Source organism: Equus przewalskii, chromosome 5 (genome assembly GCF_037783145.1).
Source record: "Equus przewalskii isolate Varuska chromosome 5, EquPr2, whole genome shotgun sequence".
NCBI classification, from domain to species: domain Eukaryota; kingdom Metazoa; phylum Chordata; class Mammalia; order Perissodactyla; family Equidae; genus Equus; species Equus przewalskii.
Genome location: NC_091835.1, coordinates 17,570,933 through 17,589,256, shown reverse-complemented (window position 1 = coordinate 17,589,256; position 18,324 = coordinate 17,570,933). Strand labels below are relative to the sequence as shown.

The 18,324-nt window shown below is 43.8% G+C and overlaps 1 protein-coding gene across 1 annotated transcript in view; it reads left to right on the top strand.

Moving 5' to 3' along the window:
• Positions 1 to 5,026: 5,026 nt before the first annotated feature.
• SLC16A14 (solute carrier family 16 member 14) overlaps positions 5,027 to 18,324 on the top strand; it is a 32,557-nt gene continuing 19,259 nt past the window's right edge. Inside the window, exons 1-2 of the mRNA XM_008507196.2 lie at positions 5,027 to 5,742; positions 13,536 to 13,807. Of these exons, the coding sequence (XP_008505418.2) occupies positions 13,549 to 13,807 (259 nt within the window). The 5' untranslated portion in view covers positions 5,027 to 5,742; positions 13,536 to 13,548. The remainder of the gene's footprint in view (positions 5,743 to 13,535; positions 13,808 to 18,324) is intronic.

Below are 18,324 nucleotides of genomic sequence, written 5' to 3'. Positions count from 1 at the left end.
AGTGCAGCCCATTCTAACTGATCTGTGGCCAATGGGTTTCCCAGGTTTGTCTTTCAGGCTTAAAGGCACAGGGTAGAAAGTATAAGAGATCCACCAAAAATGATCATAGGAAAGAGACCCATCTTCCTCCTGTGAAAGTAAAAGAATCTGTCTACTGATTCTCCTTTAAATTATACATTGTCCTTTAATAGATTGTGTTAATTTTATCAGATAACACATTTTTCCAACAAGAAGAGAGTGGTTCACGTGCTTCCATCCCAACTCCTTTCCTCTCAGCTTCATGGCTTCCACATCTCATGTCTTCAACTGGTTTCATCAGAAACATTTGCTCCTACAAATAAAGCCACACTGAGGTCACGACTGACAAGAGAAAGTGCTAGATCTTTCTCATCCATGTTCATGGAGTCCCAGACTTAGTCCTATTCATTGGTGATCTTCTCAAAGAATATGATGTGACCTTTTTAATATGGAACATGGATGTTAAAGGCCAACGATCCATTTTGGACACTGAAAATATTTCAAAAATAGTATAAGTTACAAGTGTGCTCTGCTTTACGGGAAACAATACAATTTAAATCCAAACCTATAAAACAGCAAAGTTGGTATATAAATATATCAGTATGTGAGGATTCTTCCAGCCTTAGAAGAATTCACCACACGTTTCCATTAGGGAACATCCTGAGAGCATTTAAAATAAAGTTTGATTTACATGCAATTTTTCAGGCAAATGGATATTAAATAAAAGAGGAAAACCTACAGCTGCAAGAAAAAGTGTCAATGATTTGCTAACATTGCTGATTTCATAAAAGTTAAAAAAATATAATATTAACCAACAAAACTATCACACAACCCGCTCAAACCAAACATTACTTTTTTTAAGACACATGAGTGAGAAAGTGCTTAATTTCCAAGTTAGTGACAGAACTGGTGTTTTTAGAACTTCTACTCTTATGAAATCATATGCTACTCCATGAGGAGATTGGTTATTTTTATCAGAAAGGACAATGTAAGAAATTTGGAAGACTAATGTAAAGACGAAAACATGTTGCTGATTTTGCTGTGTATCTGTTCACCTTTCACCTATTCTTTGAATTCACGGTAAATGTAAGGTGGAAACCATCGGGGGTAGGGGATGTTTTGTAGGTGCTTTGGGATAAAGTCTGGGGAGGTCTTAGACCAGGAAGAAAATTCAGACCTGAAGGTCTTGGGATTTCTCTCCTGTCCTTGCTTATCACATCTCTTTGGAGAAGCACATGGTCTTCTCATGTGATCTCATGAGTCAGACCTGAAGGGAAAGAGTAGGGCTCCGTGGCAGCATGCACATCAGACAAGTATATGTGGGCAGCCAGACGGAGGGGGAGCTGGCAGGAACCACGAGGCAGGACATAGGCTGATAAACTTCTAAATAATTAGGCTTTTCTATCGCTACACACTAGACAAATGTATAATCAGAACATCACAACCATGATTTCGTGGATATTATTGTTTAAGATGAGGCTAAGGAAAGTAGTTAAATTAAAGAACAGAGATTAGTTAAATATATCTTGGACTTCAGATACACAGCAGTGGATTCATCATTATGCTTAGATCATAACCCATTCTCAGCACTGGTTCATATACGGTCCACTCTAGTCAGTTTGGGGGGACATTTTTAATTAAAAAATTTTTTTTTGCAATTCAATGGTTTTTAGTATATTCACGGACTTACACAACCATCACCAAAATCACTTTTAGAACATTTTCATCACCCCAAACCAGCCCTGTACCCATTAGCAGTCAATCTCTCTTTCTCCCCCAAAATCCCCAAACTTCAGCAACCACTAATCTACTTTCTGTCTCTATAGATGTGCCTATTCTGGGCATTTCATATAGATGGAATCAGACAATATGTGGCCTTTTGGTCTTTTGTAACTGACCTCTTTTATTTAGCATAATGTTTTCCAGCTTGTCCGTGTTGTGGCATGTATCAGTACTTTATTTCTTTTTATTGCTGAATAGTATTCCATTACAGGAATATATCACATTTTGTTTCTCCATTCATCAGTTGACAGACATTTGGGTTGTTTCCACTTTTTGCTTATTATGAATAATGCTGCTATGAACATTCATGTACAAGTTTCTGTGTGGACAAATGTTTTCATTACTCTTAGATATCTACCTAGAAGTGGAATCCCTGGGCCATAGGGTAACTCCAGGCTTAAACTTCCGAGGAACTGCCAGGCTGTTTTCCGTAGCAGCTGCACGATTTTCCATTCCCACCAACAGTACATGAGGGTTCCAATTTCTCCACATCCTCACCAACACTTGTTGGTCAAGTTGACACATAAAATTAACCATCACAGTCTCCCTGCACTAAACTTGGAGGGATCTGGGTGGGGCTGCCTTCTACACTGAGAGATGGGCAGAACAATGTCTTTGGGATAAACACAGGGTTTTCAGATTATCTTCATCTCTGGCCTGGCTATAAAAATGGGGCAGTCAAGGTGACCCTTCAGGGTACTCCCCTAAAACGTCAATATTCTGTGCTAGCAACTCCCTCAAAAGCTGACTTTATCCTGCTCTATGCCTAATCCACACAATTAAGCCACCGAAAATAAGGCATAGATTGTCCAGATTCTTACTTCCACCCCAACTCCAACATGAAGCTACGAAGTCAGTTGAAAGCATGATTAAAACCAAGAGGAAAGACTTTTAGAGGCGGCACTTGAGTCATTTTATCTTCTTAAAGGACAAGGTTATTAATTGATATGACTCATTAAAAGCAATAAGATTGCCATTGTGGGACAATATGTAATGTGCCTGAAAATCAAGAGAAAATGTCAGGTTCCTTTACTTCAGATACATGAAAAGAGATTAGTGTTTGTCTTTTACATTCTAATATAGAACAGATTTCTATTCTTTTAACTCAGACATACCAACCCTTGGATCATAATTAGGCCCCTTTGGTCTGGCCTGCTGTCAGTCCACCTGTGTCAATGACAGAGCTCCAGGCAGGTAAAAGCCATGACACTTGCAAAGACAAAATGGTTGATCAGAAAGCCTTCCACGGGAAACAAAATGAGTATCTCAGAGATACCTGCACCCCCATGTTCGTGGCAGCGTTATTACTACAGCCAAGACGTGAAAACAACCTAAGTGTCCGTCAGTAGACGAACGGCTAAAGAAAGTGGAATATTATTCAGCTAAAAAAAGAGAAGGAAATCCTGTCATTTGTGACAACATGGATGAAACTGGAGGACATTATGTTAAATGAAATAAGCCAGACAGAGAAAGACAAATACTGCATGATCCACTTATATGTAGAATCTAAAAAGAAAAGTTGAACTCATAGAAACGGAGAGTAGAATGGTGGTCGCCAGGGGCTGAGGGCTAAAGGAGATGGGGAGACGCTGGTCAAAAGTTTCAGTTATAAGATGAATAAGTTCTGGAGATGCAATGTACAGCATGGTGACTATAGTTACCAGTACTGTATTGTACACTTGAAATTTGCTAAGAGAACAGATCTTAAGCATTCTCACTACAAAAAAAAGGTAACAATGTAGAATGATGGATGTGTCAATTAACTTGATTGTGGTAATCATTTCACAATGCATACATGTACCAAATCATCACGTTGTACACTTTAAGTATGTGTAATTGTATTTGCCAATTATACCTCAATAATGCCGGGAAAAGAAAGAAAAGAAAAACCTTTCATGGACATTCTAGATTTGAAGTACACATAGTCCAGAAAAGAAGCATCTCAGAAAAAGCTTCTCAGAGAACAGATGAGAGGCTGTCTGGGGGTGTGGGGGTGAGATGAGGACCCGATTACAAAGGGCACAAGGAAATTTTGGAGTTATTTGATTCAAATGATGTTTCCACAGACCAAAGCTCATCAAATTGTACATTTAAATATGTACAGTTCATACTTACATCAATTATACTTCAATAAATCTATAAGGTTTCAGAGGAAAAAAAGCAAAAGCAGACTTAAAAATCTTACAGATCTCTTTTCAAATAAGATGAGTCATCTGTACTTGAGGCGCTTGCCAGGAACCCCGATTTTGACTTGCTGTAAAAAGCCTGGTTGAAATGAGCTAAGATATCTCAGAAGGACAGCCCGAGGGAATACTAGCCATCCATTTGTTCATGTCTGATTAGCAAAAGTGAAATATTTGGACCACATAAGCCTATTGCCTCACCAAAATGTCCTCACTTAACTGCCACTTCTCACAATGTTCTCAGTTACTTCTTAATCCAGATTTGATGTAAGAAACGGCAATGTGAAATACATGTGGATATTCTTTTTTTGTAAAAAAGAAACAAGAAATGAAGGAAGAATAAAAAGAATGAAGAAAGAAAGAAATCTGTGATGGACAGAATAATGGTCCTCCAAAGATGTCCACATCCTCATTCCTGGAAACTGTGAATGCATTACCTTACCCGGCAAAAGAGGAATTAAGATTGCAGGTGGAATTAAGATTGCTAATCAGCTGAATTTAAAACAGGGAGATACTTGGATTATCTAATAATCTAATTACTACTAGGTGGGCCCAATGTAGTTCCAAGGACCCTTAAAAGTGGGAGAGGTGATATGACTATATGAAAATCCCACAGCATTGCTGGCTTCAAAGACAGGAAGTGGCCATGAACCAAGGAATGTGGGTACCCTCTACAAGCTGGTGGCACTCCTCTCGAGCTTCCAGAAGGAACACACCCATGCCAACACCTCGATTTTAGCCCAGTAAGACCCATTTCAGACTTCTGACTTCCAGGACTGTAAGATAATAAATCCGTGTCGTTTTCAGCCACTAAGTTTGTGGTTATTTATTACAATAGCAATGGAAAACTACTACAAAATCCTTCAGGTGCGGTAAAAAAAAAAAAAAAAAAAAAAAGCCCTGGCTTCATTTATTCACACCTTCGCTAGTAAACCTTGAACACGTTCCAAGGGCAAAGCATTATGCTGCGAACAGGGTAGGTACACGTGGAAATGAAACGTGTGCCTGGTGCCCACGAAGGTAACAGTCAACAATCAAATACCAGAGAAAGAGCACAGGGGTGGGACCCAGGATGGGACCAAGGATAATGCATTTTCAGTCCTCTTTGGCCAAGAATATTGCAAGAATAAAACAGCGCAGCTGTTTTATCTACAAACTGCCATATTTTGCGCCCCAGACTCGGCTAAGGGTCTTTTTCCTCGCTTCTCTCTTATCTCAGAGAAATGGAAGACACTTCTGTTTTCACCTGCAGCTGGGGTTAGGTTTCAGGCCCTCTCCCCCAGCGATAAAGCTGCAGAACGTGAGCGAATCTCAGCCACCGCTGTAAACTTCAACCGGCCACCAGAGTGTGCGCGTGAGGTGACTGCAATTTTTTTTTCTGCCAAACCAGAATTAGCCGGTATAGGAATGAAGGAGCGTGGGGATTTGAAATTGCATCGATTGGAAGGAAGCTCAGCTTAGGTTCCGGCACCTCCAAACGGACCCTTTTTAAAGCCAACGCGGACTGGGGCCTCGAGCTCGAAGCTCCACAAAACGCACTCCCGGCCGGGCAGCGAGGGACCGAGGAGCCCGGGAGCGCCGCACCCGGCGCACGGAGCCGGGCGGAGCGCCGAGCCGCAGGCACCGGCATCTCCAGGATGACAGGCGACATTGCAACAGATCTCGACGCCCTGCCGCTCAGGGGGCTCCGAGGGAAACAGCAAGTTCGGGGATCGAGGCCAGGAGCCGAGTGAGGCCTCAGCCCCTGGGGCTGCGGACGGTGAGTATCCCGAGGCCGCGGGCGCCGGCGGGCCCGGGGGATGCGGCGGCGCCGCGGGCATCTTGGACTACGGGTGGCCGCTGCACCCAGACGCTGGGGAAGGGGCGGCGCGGGCCCAGGGCAGGGTCGGGGAAGGCAGTCCTGGCGGTCGCGGGCAGGGCTGCGCCGAGGTGCGGTGGTCGCCCCAAGGCCGCCCGCCGGGGAGCCCCCAAGCTGCGGGCGAGGCCGCCTCAGGACGGGCGGGGCAACCGCGGTCCAGGGCGGAGCGTGGGGACGCTCACCTAGCTCCCACGGCGGCCAGGGCCCCGCGCGCGTCATCCAGGGCGCACGGCGCCCCTCGGAACCCCGCCCGGTCGGAGAGGCGCGCACTGCCCCGCGTCCAGCCTCGCTCCCCTCCTACTCTCATGGCCCCAGTGGGACTCGAACTAGCCAGTGATGAGGTCGAGAGGGGGAGACTGGGAGGCTGCGGCTAGGGGACGTTTAGGGGTGCGAGATGCCTCCCCGCGCAGGCGTCCGGGACTGCGATCGGCCCCTCTTCCCCGCAGAACTGGCGGGTTCCGAGCGCGCCAGGGGACGCGGGGTGCCCAGGAGGGGAAGTCTCGGGGTGCGGGGGAAAAGGGGAGAACGGAGCGCCCGGGAGGGTGCCCTGGGCCAGCGGGGGCGGGAGCTCAGGCTGGGGCGCGGAGGCCGGACCCCGCGGGGACGAGACTCGGGCGTGCAGATGCTGTTCCCCCCGTAGCGGTTCTGATCAAGCCTCCTCCAGGGACGAAAGGGGAGAACAGAAATGGGGCGAGGGACCCGGGGCGGCCATTTCGGAGCCAAACGCCACCAAGGCCATTGAGGATGTTTTAGGGGCTCAACTCTGCTTACCAATTAGGCCGTTTCATTCCGCGGAAAAGTTGATTCAGGCTCATTAGCAAGGATGAGTGAGAGTTATTATTGGGGATTAGAAAGATTCCTTTTCGCCTTATCTGGCGCGCGCGCGCGCGTGTGTGTGTGTGAGAGAGAGACAGAGACAGAGAAAGTATATTAGTTGGGGGGAAGGAGGGGATAAAACAGTCTTTGGAATCTCTCAGGACTGCGTTCAAATTTTGGCTCCACCACCTGCTAATTTGACCTCCCTAAGCTTTGTTGGCTCCATTCGACAAATAACCTCGGTTTCCCCATCTGTGAAATGGGACATTAATACCAACTGGACAGGATCGTTGTGGAGAAGGCCCCAGCACAGTCCCTGACCCCTGGAAGGCATCTATAGGTTTATCCCCCCCAATACAGCGTGGACCCGGCTGGAGGTCCAGGTTACTCCTGCGCTGTCTCTGCACTAGCTGGGCTCGCTCTAACCTTCGCTGCTCCAACCTCCTCAGCCCGTTGGCCTCGAGTGCGCCCTCTAAGGGCCCAAGATTTCCTGTGCACCCCGGGTCCAGAGGGCAAAAGTATCTACAGAGCCAAGTTAAAGGTGGACCCACTACGCCTGCGTCTGATGAAGAGCCTGCTACCAACGTGCCCGGTCCGCACTTGGGGAGGATTGTAATTTGAGTTTTGCCGTTTTCCCGTTTGCTTCTCATTTATAAAGAGCTCACCACATGCTAACATAATTACAATAGCCAAATTAAAAAGGAACAGCTTGCTTATAAAACTCACTCCCATAATAGAACTGTGGAAAATTAAATTTAGTTTTAACCTCTGATACACTCCAGTAGGCTCTACGTTATTTTCGCTTCTGCCTGTTAGCAGGTAAATATGCAGCTAGCCTCCACTTCATAGCCTACCTGAGTTAGTTCATTTCACTCCATTTGTGATTTCTTTTTTCACCGTTTATGGACTCAGATTTGGGGAGAATGGAAGGTTGGCTGTTGGACCCATAGTCCACCCATTTCCTTTCTCCACCTTCTTCAGGTCGAGGCCCTAATGTTACGTGCTGAGCTTCCAACAGGCGAGCCTTGAATGGGTTACATTTTACACATTGATCCTTAGCAGAAGTTCCACGCTCACTGCCTCTGTTTACCCCCGTGCACCACACGTGCGTCAGGATGTGGAGACGGCGGGGGAGCGAGCAGGCGTATGATGGAGAAAGACTTGGAGCCTGGGGTGGAGGGGCCCAGAAACCCTCTCCCGATCCTCCCTCTCATTCCCCAGATGCAGTGTGGGATTATAATACCCAAATGATTATTTTGTATCTTGCAATTATATAAAGGCTAAAAGCAAACTTGGGGGTGGAGGGAACAGACATTTCTTTTTCTGTTGTATATTGTTTATTTTAGTTAATCTGGTTGGCCAATAAGTTAACTGCGATTAGTCAAAACAGGAATTACTTTTCGAGAGATTTCCATGTGACCTGCAGATGATTCTATTTCGTGGTAGATCTTTAGGGACCCCCTGGGGACCTGATGGAACTTCTGGTCACCCACCCCCGCCAGTGCTCTCCATCTGGTACTGTATTCTACAGGCACGGTTGCGCCTTTTGAATAAAACTTGTCCATTAAAAGCTATTCAACGTCATTTTTTTATGAATAAATATTCATATTTCGAGAGCAGTTCAATAGCAACTGCATCTCTTAACCCACAAAATAAATAATTCAGTAGGAATATAAAGTTCTTAACATTGCTAAGAAAAATGCTTACTATTTCAACTCATGGGTTGAAAAACCAAAACTTTTGTGTTATTATTTCAGAAGCTTTCTTGGATGTAGATGGACTTGAGGAAAATGCCAAGTTGTGTTGTTTATCTGCTTAAAGATAGCAGAGGGGCCGGCCTCGAGGCCGAGTGGTTAAGTTCGCGCGCTCTGCTTGGGCGGCCCAGGGTTTCGCCAGTTCGGATCCTGCGCACGGACATGGCGCTGCTCATCAGGCCATGTCGAGGTGGCGTCCTACATGCCACAACTAGAAGGACCCACAACTAAAAATATACAACTATGTACTGGGGGGCTCTGGAGAGAAAAAGGAAAAAAAAAATAAAATCTTTAAACATAGTGGAGCATTGTCCCATGGATTATAAAATGATGTCATTATTACTCACATGGGCAAGTCGCACCCCTTGCCAAGCTGCCTGGCTCTCTTCTTTCTGGCTCCTTGGAAATTATCCTAGTTTTGCATATGACTACCTAGGGTGGAGGAAGAGAGCACCAAACACCTCTTCTGAAGCCTTTCCAGGTTCATCCTCTTAGTGCTGCTGACGGTGCTGCTCTTTTCTGGGCTGTGAGCTTTGGAAAGCAAGGGCTGCCCCATCCCTTTCTATCCCCCGGCAGGCTGTCCTCTTGTTGGGGGAAAAAAGGGTGGTGGCCGATGCACACACAAGCCTCGAGCCCACTGCAGACTAGACTTCTCAAGAGAAGTGGCTCCTCTTCTTTTTTTCTCTTTTACAATTTAGCCACTAATCTACTGGAGGCAAGAAGCTGATCCAGATGATGTTTAAAACATAGAGAGAGGGAACTTTATTTTCTTATAACAAAGTTAGTGTATGTTTATTTAGATTTTTTTTTTTACCAATAAGATAAATAAAAAGGTGGGAAAATTACTTCTGAGACCATCATCCAAAGAATAATCTCCATCGTTTTTCTTTGTTTGACTCCAGTCTTTTTTCCTATGGTTACGTGTTTTTAAAAACAGCAACAGGGGCTAGCCCTGTGGCCGAGTGGTTAAGTTGGCGCACTCTGCTTCGGCAACTGGGGGTTTCGCTGGTTTGGCTCCTGGGTGTGGACATGGCACCACTCATCAGGCCATGCTGAGGCAGCGTCCCACACAGCACAACCAGAGGCTCTCACAACTAAGATATACAACTATGTACTGGGGGGCTTTAGGGAAAAGAAGAAGGAAAAATAAAAGACGATTGGCAACAGATGTTAGCTCAGGTGCCAATCTTTAGGAATAAAACAACAACAAAGGGATTACTGCACATATCCCATTTTGTAACCACTATGTATAATTCACACCTTGGTGTGACCTTTTTGCCATATCTTCAAGGAGCTTTGTATGATTTTATTCTTGACGGTGGACTTGCATTGCACGGCTGTGCTATGATTGATTGATTGAGCACGTACTCTAATGTTGAATATAAGAGATGTTTTTGGGGGGGGCGTTTTCTCGCTATTTCAAGGTTTTCCTATTACAGATTAGTTGAATCTTGAAGGATGAGCAGAAGAGGACCAGGAGATTAGAAGGAGAGAGATGTGGTCCCAAAAGAGGGGAGAAGAGAAGGTGCGAAGGTGGGCGATGGGACAAGGGATGGAGGGGCCACAGATAACACGAGAGGAGAATGCAGTGACGAGGGGAAGTTTGGACTTGATTCTAAAGATAACTGACATGGTGGGGAAATTACAGGGCGAGATACATTTTATCGCTCCCAGCAGTCTGGATAATAGAGAGGTGGAAAGGACCCAGGCAGAGAGCAGCACTGTGGGCGGGAAGTGTAGTGGTTGAGAACCAGATGGCTATTTAGGAGAAAGAATCATTTAAAAGATAAAAATAATAACAACAATGAAGTATGAGAGAGAGGAAAAATCAAGATGAGCCTCAGGACAGATCCATTAAATTGCTCTTCCACTGGCATCCTGGTTCCTCGGCGCCCATTTCTTCCCAATACGCTCTTAGCCAGAACCAATGCTCTGGTCCAGGGATCAGAAAACGTTTCCTATAAAGAGTCAGAGAGCATGTATTTTAGGTTTTGTGGGCCACATAGCCTTTAAAAAGGTAAACACAATTCTTAGCTCGGGGGTGTACAGAAGGAGGCTGCGGGCACTGTACAACGGGCCAGAATCTGCGTGTCTGTCCTCCGCATCCACATGAGAGCACTGCTGAGAAAGAAGCCCCACAGTTGGAGGTGTTCCCGGTGTATTTGGGGTCATTTTTTACACCATCTTCCTCTAGTGCAACAACATTATTGTCAGTGATAATCATATGTAATGATCAGTGGTTATCATTATTTTCTTACTTGTTTTTCTATTTTAAGACGATTAATGGAAAACAGGATAAGTTTCCATTTTAAACACATTATTCAAATTGAATAAAACATTTCATGTATTCACTACAGACTTCACTTTCCAAACCAAAGGTTTGCACCTCGCAGTCTTGCACTCTCTTTCAGGATTTTAAATTTTAAACAAAAATACAATCTCTGGGGCCAGCCCCTGTGGCACTCCGCTTCGGCAGGCAGCCCTGGTTCGCAGGTTCAGATTCTGAGTGTGAACCACCAATCAGCCATGCTGTAGCAGCGACCCACATATAAAGTGGAGGAAGATCGTCAGAGATGTTAGCTCAGGGCTAATCTTCCTCAAGCAAAAAAAACCAAAAAAACAAAAAAAGCGGAAGTTTGGCAACAGAAAAAAAAAAGTACAATCTCCAAGTGGGCACCCAGAGTGACAGAAATGAAGTACCTCGAGTTCTGGGTCTTCGTCTCTATGATAAGTGCGCTGTCACAGTCCATCTGGAATGTCTTGCTAAAAGCAGTGATGTGTGTGGCACCACAGAGGCTGCAGACCCAAAGTGAGCGGAGATGAGCTCCAGCAATTCTGAGCTCTTAGGAACTTACTCTCCGAACAACTGCATGGAGCTGCGGCCACAAGCACGTCAGGGTCAACTGTAAGTGTAAGCAGGAGTTCTCCTGAAATAACTTCCGTGTAGAACACAATATTTACGAAAGGATGAGTAGTAAAAGCATGCTGATTTGAAATTTACAGGGATAACATTAAAACATAATTGTTTGGAACTTTGACCAGCAGAAGATATTTTTTGGAGAGGAGTATTAGTGACATTGTCTAGAATTGCTGGCACATGGTGATCATAAAAGAGCAGACCGGGACCGGCCTGGTGGTGCAGCGGTTAAGTGCACACGTTCTGCTTCTTGGCGGTCTGGGGTTCACCGGTTCAGATCCCGGGTGCAGACGTGGCACCGCTTGTCAAGCCATGCTGTGGTAGGCGTCCCACATATAAAGGAGAGGAAGATGGGCATGGATGTTAGCTCAGGACCAGTCTTCCTCAGCAAAAAGAGGAGGGCTGGCAGCAGATGTTAGCTCAGGGCTAAAGTTCCAGAAAAAAAAAGCAGACCAACTTTTAAGCATTTTTTCTTGTTTTAAAGTTCTCTACTGACGATGCTCCACCTGATTGCCTGCTTCTGGGGCACAGTGCTCCCATCACTCTGTCCGTGGGACTCCACTGCCCATGGGCCTGCAGGGCTCAGCTCCACCTTTGGAACTTCCCAACAATCATTTCCACTTGTAGGCAACAATCTCTTCCATTATCCTGAACACTGAGGCCCCTCTGTAACCACCCTCCTCCGCATTCTCAGCCAATGATCTAGCTTCCTACCTCGCCAACAAAATTAGACCAACAGGTATAACTTTCCATCTCACTACTTACCATCTTACCTCCATCCAGCCCCTGCTTCCTCCAGTCTCAGAGGATGGGTGGCTCCTCCTAATCTAGACCAACTCTGTCCCACCCTTCTAGGATGAGTCATCCTCTCTCTCTCCCTCTTCTGCTCCTTATCGTCAATTCTTATGCACACACTTAATTCTCATCCTAAAAAATAAGAAACGAAACCGGAGTCCTCCCCTAACCTGGCATTATCCCCCGTCTGGGTCCATCCAGCCTCTCTCCTCTTGCGCGCACATCCTGAGAGATGGCGCTTTGCAAAGCACAGGCCTCATCACGTTTCTTCCTTGTGCACATTCAGCCGCTGGCTGTTTATTATGTACAAGATAAAACTCCAGGTTCCTTATTTGGCACCCAGGCATGATCCAGCTTCTAGCTCCCCAGGAACCTCACTTAGTAACCTGGACGTTACTGTAGTATCCAAATTCTTTTCATCTGATTTCCTATTTTCCAAACAATTTTCTAGTAACTCATTACTTTTCCCAGGTAAATAGTGGGAATGGATGTGGGTGTCTTGTATATCAAACATAACTACCACTGTTATTAGAAAGTTGTATCTCCCATTGTAAAAATAATAAATTGGCCTTCTACTTTAAGGATTTTATTTATTTATTTATTTTTTCCTTTTTCTCCCCAAAGCCCCCTGGTACATAGTTGTGTATTCTTCGTTGTGGGTCCTTCTAGTTGTGGCATGTGGGACGCTGCCTCAGTGTGGTTTGATGAGCAGTGCCATGTCCGCGCCCAGGATTCGAACCAATGAAACACTGGGCTGTCTGCAGCAGAGTGTGCGAACTTAACCACTCAGCCACGGGGCCAGCCCCTGGCCTTCTACTTTATCAGTCTTTCCTGAGTTGGGTTCGTATGAGTCAGTCCCCTGAAGCTAATTCACTCTGGCTGTACTGAAAATTGAACACCTGGACCCACAAAACTGAGAATCAGACGCTCTGCCGGGGGCCCCACCAAAGTGAAGCTACCCTGGAAGGCTGCCTAAGGACAAGTGTCTTCCTTCTCTGACATCTTTGTTGTCGCCTGTCAGTATCCATCTCAATAAGGGACACAGCATGGGCTTTGGAGTCTGGAATTGCTGGGGTCAGTTCCCAGGTTCCTGTCGAGCCACACTACTTCCTGTCCGTGGGACCTCGGGAAAGGCCCTTCACCTCACTGAGTCTGTTTCCATTTCTTTAAAACAGGGATCATAATACTTACATATAGGATGACTGTAAAAGTGAAACAGGTTTCATAAAAGCACTGGTCCTGTGAAAAAGTGAGGAATGTTCCCAAATCTGCATGATGACAAAGATTAATCCAAAGTTCCAATGTGATCATGGGGCCACTTTGGTTATGATGGGGAGGTAGAGCTGTCCAAAGAAGATGAAGATATTTTTTGTTGTGATGTTCAATGAAATGATTTGTCCTATGTATTTCAGAAAATCTTGAAAAATGTATACAAGCCATGAAGATATTGGATATGATTTTGAAGATGACCCCAAAGATAAGAAGACGCTTAAACCCCACCCGAACATTGATGGTGGTTGGGCGTGGATGATGGTCCTTTCCTCGTTCTTTGTGCACATCCTCATCATGGGCTCGCAGATGGCTCTGGGAGTCCTCAATGTAGAATGGCTTGAAGAATTCCATCAGAGCCGCGGCCTGACTGCCTGGGTCAGCTCCCTTAGCATGGGCATCACCTTGATCGTGGGTATGTTCGCGTGTGACCTGTTGTAAAACTGAATAATTATGACATGACAGTTCCCTGCTGTAGATCGTGTTTTATATTGTTGAAAAATTAGATGTTAGTGATGTTACTATTTTTTTATTGTGGTAAAATAGACATAACATAAAGTTTACCATTTTAACCATTTTTTAGATATAAAGTTCGGTGCCATTGAGTACATTCATCACCACCATTCATCGCCATAACTTTTTCATCTTCCCAGACTGAAACTCTGCACCCACAAAACAATAACTCCGCATTCCCACTTCCCCCAGCCCCTGGCCACCACCAATCTGCTTTCTGTCTCCATGAATTTAACTGCTCTAAGGACCTCATATAGGTGGAATCATACAATATTTGTCCTTTTGTGTATTACTATTTGGATATTGTAAACATTTAGAGTATTTTAAAAACTGATCATTTAAAAAACTCTCTTTTGCCCCAAACTCGGTTTTCTTAACTGTTATAATTCATTATCTATCATTACAAATCTGTTTATTTAACATTTATGAATAATTTTAGAAACATAAAAATTTTAGAGAAAACACTAGAAAAGTCAAGTAAGAATCTTATTTCAGAGTTCTAATGTTTTTAAGTTCAAATATTGATCATATGTTATTGAAAAATCTATCAACCTGTTCATAGAAAGGTTACTGATACAGCTAACAGGAAGGAATAATAATATATTTTTGTATTTTCTAGTTAAACCTCACCACACAGCAATCTATGAAACCAACTCTTAGCCAGTCAGAGATACTAAATCAGAAAGTTATTATAAATATAATATGTCATTATGGCTAATGTGTTTCAGTTTGGGAACTAAACAACATTCTCTGTCAACTAATATTTAATAAGCATTTATTATATACCATGAGCTTTCCCTTATATTATCTCATCTAATTTTATTTAATTCTCTTAAAAATCCTGTGAGATAATACCACTGTACCATCATGCTGTTCAGTTGCTTCACTTGAAAGTAAAAAACCATACTTTTATATCTATTTTTTTTCATTTAAACTAGTTGTGAAATATTTTGTAGAGGAAACATAAATGGCCTCAGATCTTTCTCTGGTTTTGTGAGCGTGTATCTATGACAGGCATGTGTGTGTTTGATGGAGACTGTGCCTTTTCAGCGATTTCCACATTAGTAACGAGTTGCTTGAATCCACTTCAGAGATGTGTTGATCTTGGCTGGCTTTCAATCAATGTGATTTTGGATAATCCATGCAGCATTAATAACAGCGGTGATACTAATGATAAAAAACAAGGACAGAGTGTTATTTCTCAAGATGTGGGGCTGGTATTTATCAAAGGGAATTAATACTGATCTAGTTTTAAAATTAAATAAGGGCACCATTATGTGTGTGAGAGAATTGTTGATAAATCATTTTTGCCTATAACATTAATGAACTGACTCCTTCGACCCTGCGTTGGCCTTGATAAACTAGGACTGTTTGTCATATGAAAAGTGCAGGTAGGTGTACTTCAGTGTAGGGAATGTGTAGTTTTATGTTTGTTGCAATCCTACCTTCTCTGTAAGCCATTAAAATCCAGGTTTCTTTCTTTTTTTTTTTTTTGCTGAGGAAGATTCGTCCTGAGCTCACATCTGTTGCCAATCTTCCTCTTTTTGTTTGAGGAAGATTTGGAGTGAGCTTAACATCTGTACCAATCGTCCTCTATTTTGTATGTGGGTCGCCGCCACAGCATGGCTTCTGACAAGTGGTGTAGGTCTGCACCCAGGAACTGAACCTGGGCCACCAAAGCAGAGCATGCTGAACTTAACCACTAGGCGACAGGGCTGGCCCCTTCTTACCTTTTTAAAAATAAATGTTTAAGGGATAGAACAAAACACTTACAGATTCAAACTAGGAAGTGTGTGCCTGCAACAAAAAAGAAAAAGGCCAGGATATAAAATGTCCCCATATTTTCCAAACCATCCTATAAGTTTGTCTTAGAGATCATTATGTGTTTCATGAGTTCTACAGAAATATGCAATGGAAACCAGCCTTGAAATTATCGGATATGGTTTTGAAGATGATCCCCAAAATAAGAACACCGAACTCCTAATGATGGTGAAATGTGATTGTCGTCTCTAATTTAATTGGGAGATAACTGTGTATTTGGAATTCTGTTTGAGAGTCCTTAAATGCCAGACAGTGGACTCTCTGTCTGTAGACTGAACTTTCTAGGGGAAAGGCGCCTGCCAGATCAACATCTTTTATCTTGGGGCTGAGAAATCATAACACAGCAAGGCCCATAGTTATATAAATGAAAGGTCTTTTATTATGCCTGTCGTCACCCTAAATTGCTGTCCATTATCTTAAGCTGCCTGGTACGGGGTGGCCGCAGATATGTTGGGTGATTTTCCAACGAGAAGCCAGCAGGAACAGCTCTCCTCGAGTGAACACTCACAACATGCTAAGTGCATGTTATGTATGTGATCTCGTTTGACCCTAAAGCAACACTGCAGGCTAGACCATCATGTCTAGCTGACAGAGGAAGAACATGCAAGGCTCAGAGACATTAAGTAACTTACTGAAGGTTGAACAGTCAGTAAGTGGAGGACAGGCTTCACGCCTGGTCCGTTGGGCTTCAAAATTGTGTCCACTATACCACAGTGCCTGCCACTACATCAAATGGAACTGAAAATATGTTTGAAGTGAATAAATGTAAATTGTTTTCATTTTTGAAGTGTTGTGAGCACCTTTGGGTTACCTCTTTTAAGTTGAAAAAAATCCATGAACTGTGTTACGGAGTTGAAAGCCATCTCTCTCTTGGGCAATGACTTGTACGTGGGCAATTCAATAATTTCATTCTTGTTTCATTCTTTGCTAGCATGGATTTTTGCTCGTTTCCTGCAGAAGGTCCCGATTTTTCACAAAATGTAATCAGCTCAGTGGTAGCTGCAGCAGCCTTTGTGATCGCTCTTGGAGTAATTCTTGGTGGAAGCCATGCTGTTAGGGGAATTTATAGGCTGCAGAAGGTTACTTGCTTGCCAGGTAGATGAGAGTTGAGTGGTTGTCAACCCTAGCTGTACATCAGATCCACCTGGGGAGCTGTTCCAAACCCTGCCACTTGGGCTGCACCTGGACAATTAAATCAGACTCTCTTGGGATGGACCTAAGCATCAGGATTTTTTTTTTGAGGCTCCTAAGTGACTTCCGTGTTCAGCCAGGGCAGAGAGCCATTGACGTAGAGGTTAGGAGCCTAACTAACCTCTTACTCTAACTTCTTATCACAGTGAGGAGTTACTCCAAGAGACCGGGAGTTTGATAAACCACCTACTTTCCTCCAGGACTGTATGCCAAGGCTCACCTCCGATTATTTCTCTCCTCACCTGACCTGTTTTCAACCTATGAGAGACTGGGATGGGCAAGAAATTATGACTTCCTCAGGGTGTCCCTGCGCCAACGTGACACTATATTATGTGGGAAATGGGGCAAGACTCAGATTCCTTCCGAAGAGGAGAAAGTCTGAGAATGTGTATAACCTCATTCCAAAACATTGAATTCCTCTACAAAAGTGGGCATCACAGCCAAAGGACCGTACCTCAATCTTATTTTCCCCCTCGCCTTAGACCGTGTGGGGAGTTCTTTTCATTTTGTTGAAATGGCAGTTCGCTCTTGGAGATGCCAACTGACCATCAGTAAACAATGGTTGAAAGTGAAACAGAGCCAGAAAGCTTGGCTCTGACTTCCTTTTTTTGACATATCTGTATTTTGTAACTATGGAGGAGTCACAGCATTTCCGGGGCTGACTTTGTCCGTCTGCGAATCGTAAATGCCTGAAGCTCCAGCACGACTGGGCAGGAGTTGTTGAACTAGAAGCCAGACAGCACTATCAACCGAATGTTCTCATCAGGAAAGCAATTAATACTCTTTTTGATATGTGACATTCCTGCAGACACGAATATCTGCCCTTACTCGGGAATTTCCCCCATTTTCCTCAAATCCTTTCTTAATTTGATGTTTCATAAACATGCACTATTGCAGAAAAACTTGCTTGTGGGCCCTTTCTGTAACGTGGAAAATATGATCGTGCTACTGCACTGTGATCTGTTGACCTTTCATATCTTATAAGGCCTATTAACAGCAAACTGATGAGCCATGCATTTTTCTCTTTTTTATCCACTCATCTCAGATTCGAGTAGTGGAGTAACCATGGGTTTAGAAAAATAAAAATACCTGTAAAGAAACTAAGGAAATATCTTCAATGCATGGTTTCTGAATTTCAGTTGCCCCCAATAATTCCCTCAGGTGTTTCTATCAATGTGCTTAGTTTATATATTATTTATAAATGTGCTTATTTTATAATATATATAACAGTATTATTTATAAATGTGCTTATTTTATAATATATATAACTATTATCTACTGAATTATTTTCTGTAATGCGACACGGTTAATTAAATGAATAAGTCTTTGCCTTCATAATTTTTAGGATTCCGCTTTCTCAAAATGATTAGACTAAAGAAAAGACTCTTAGCAGATTACGTACCCAAA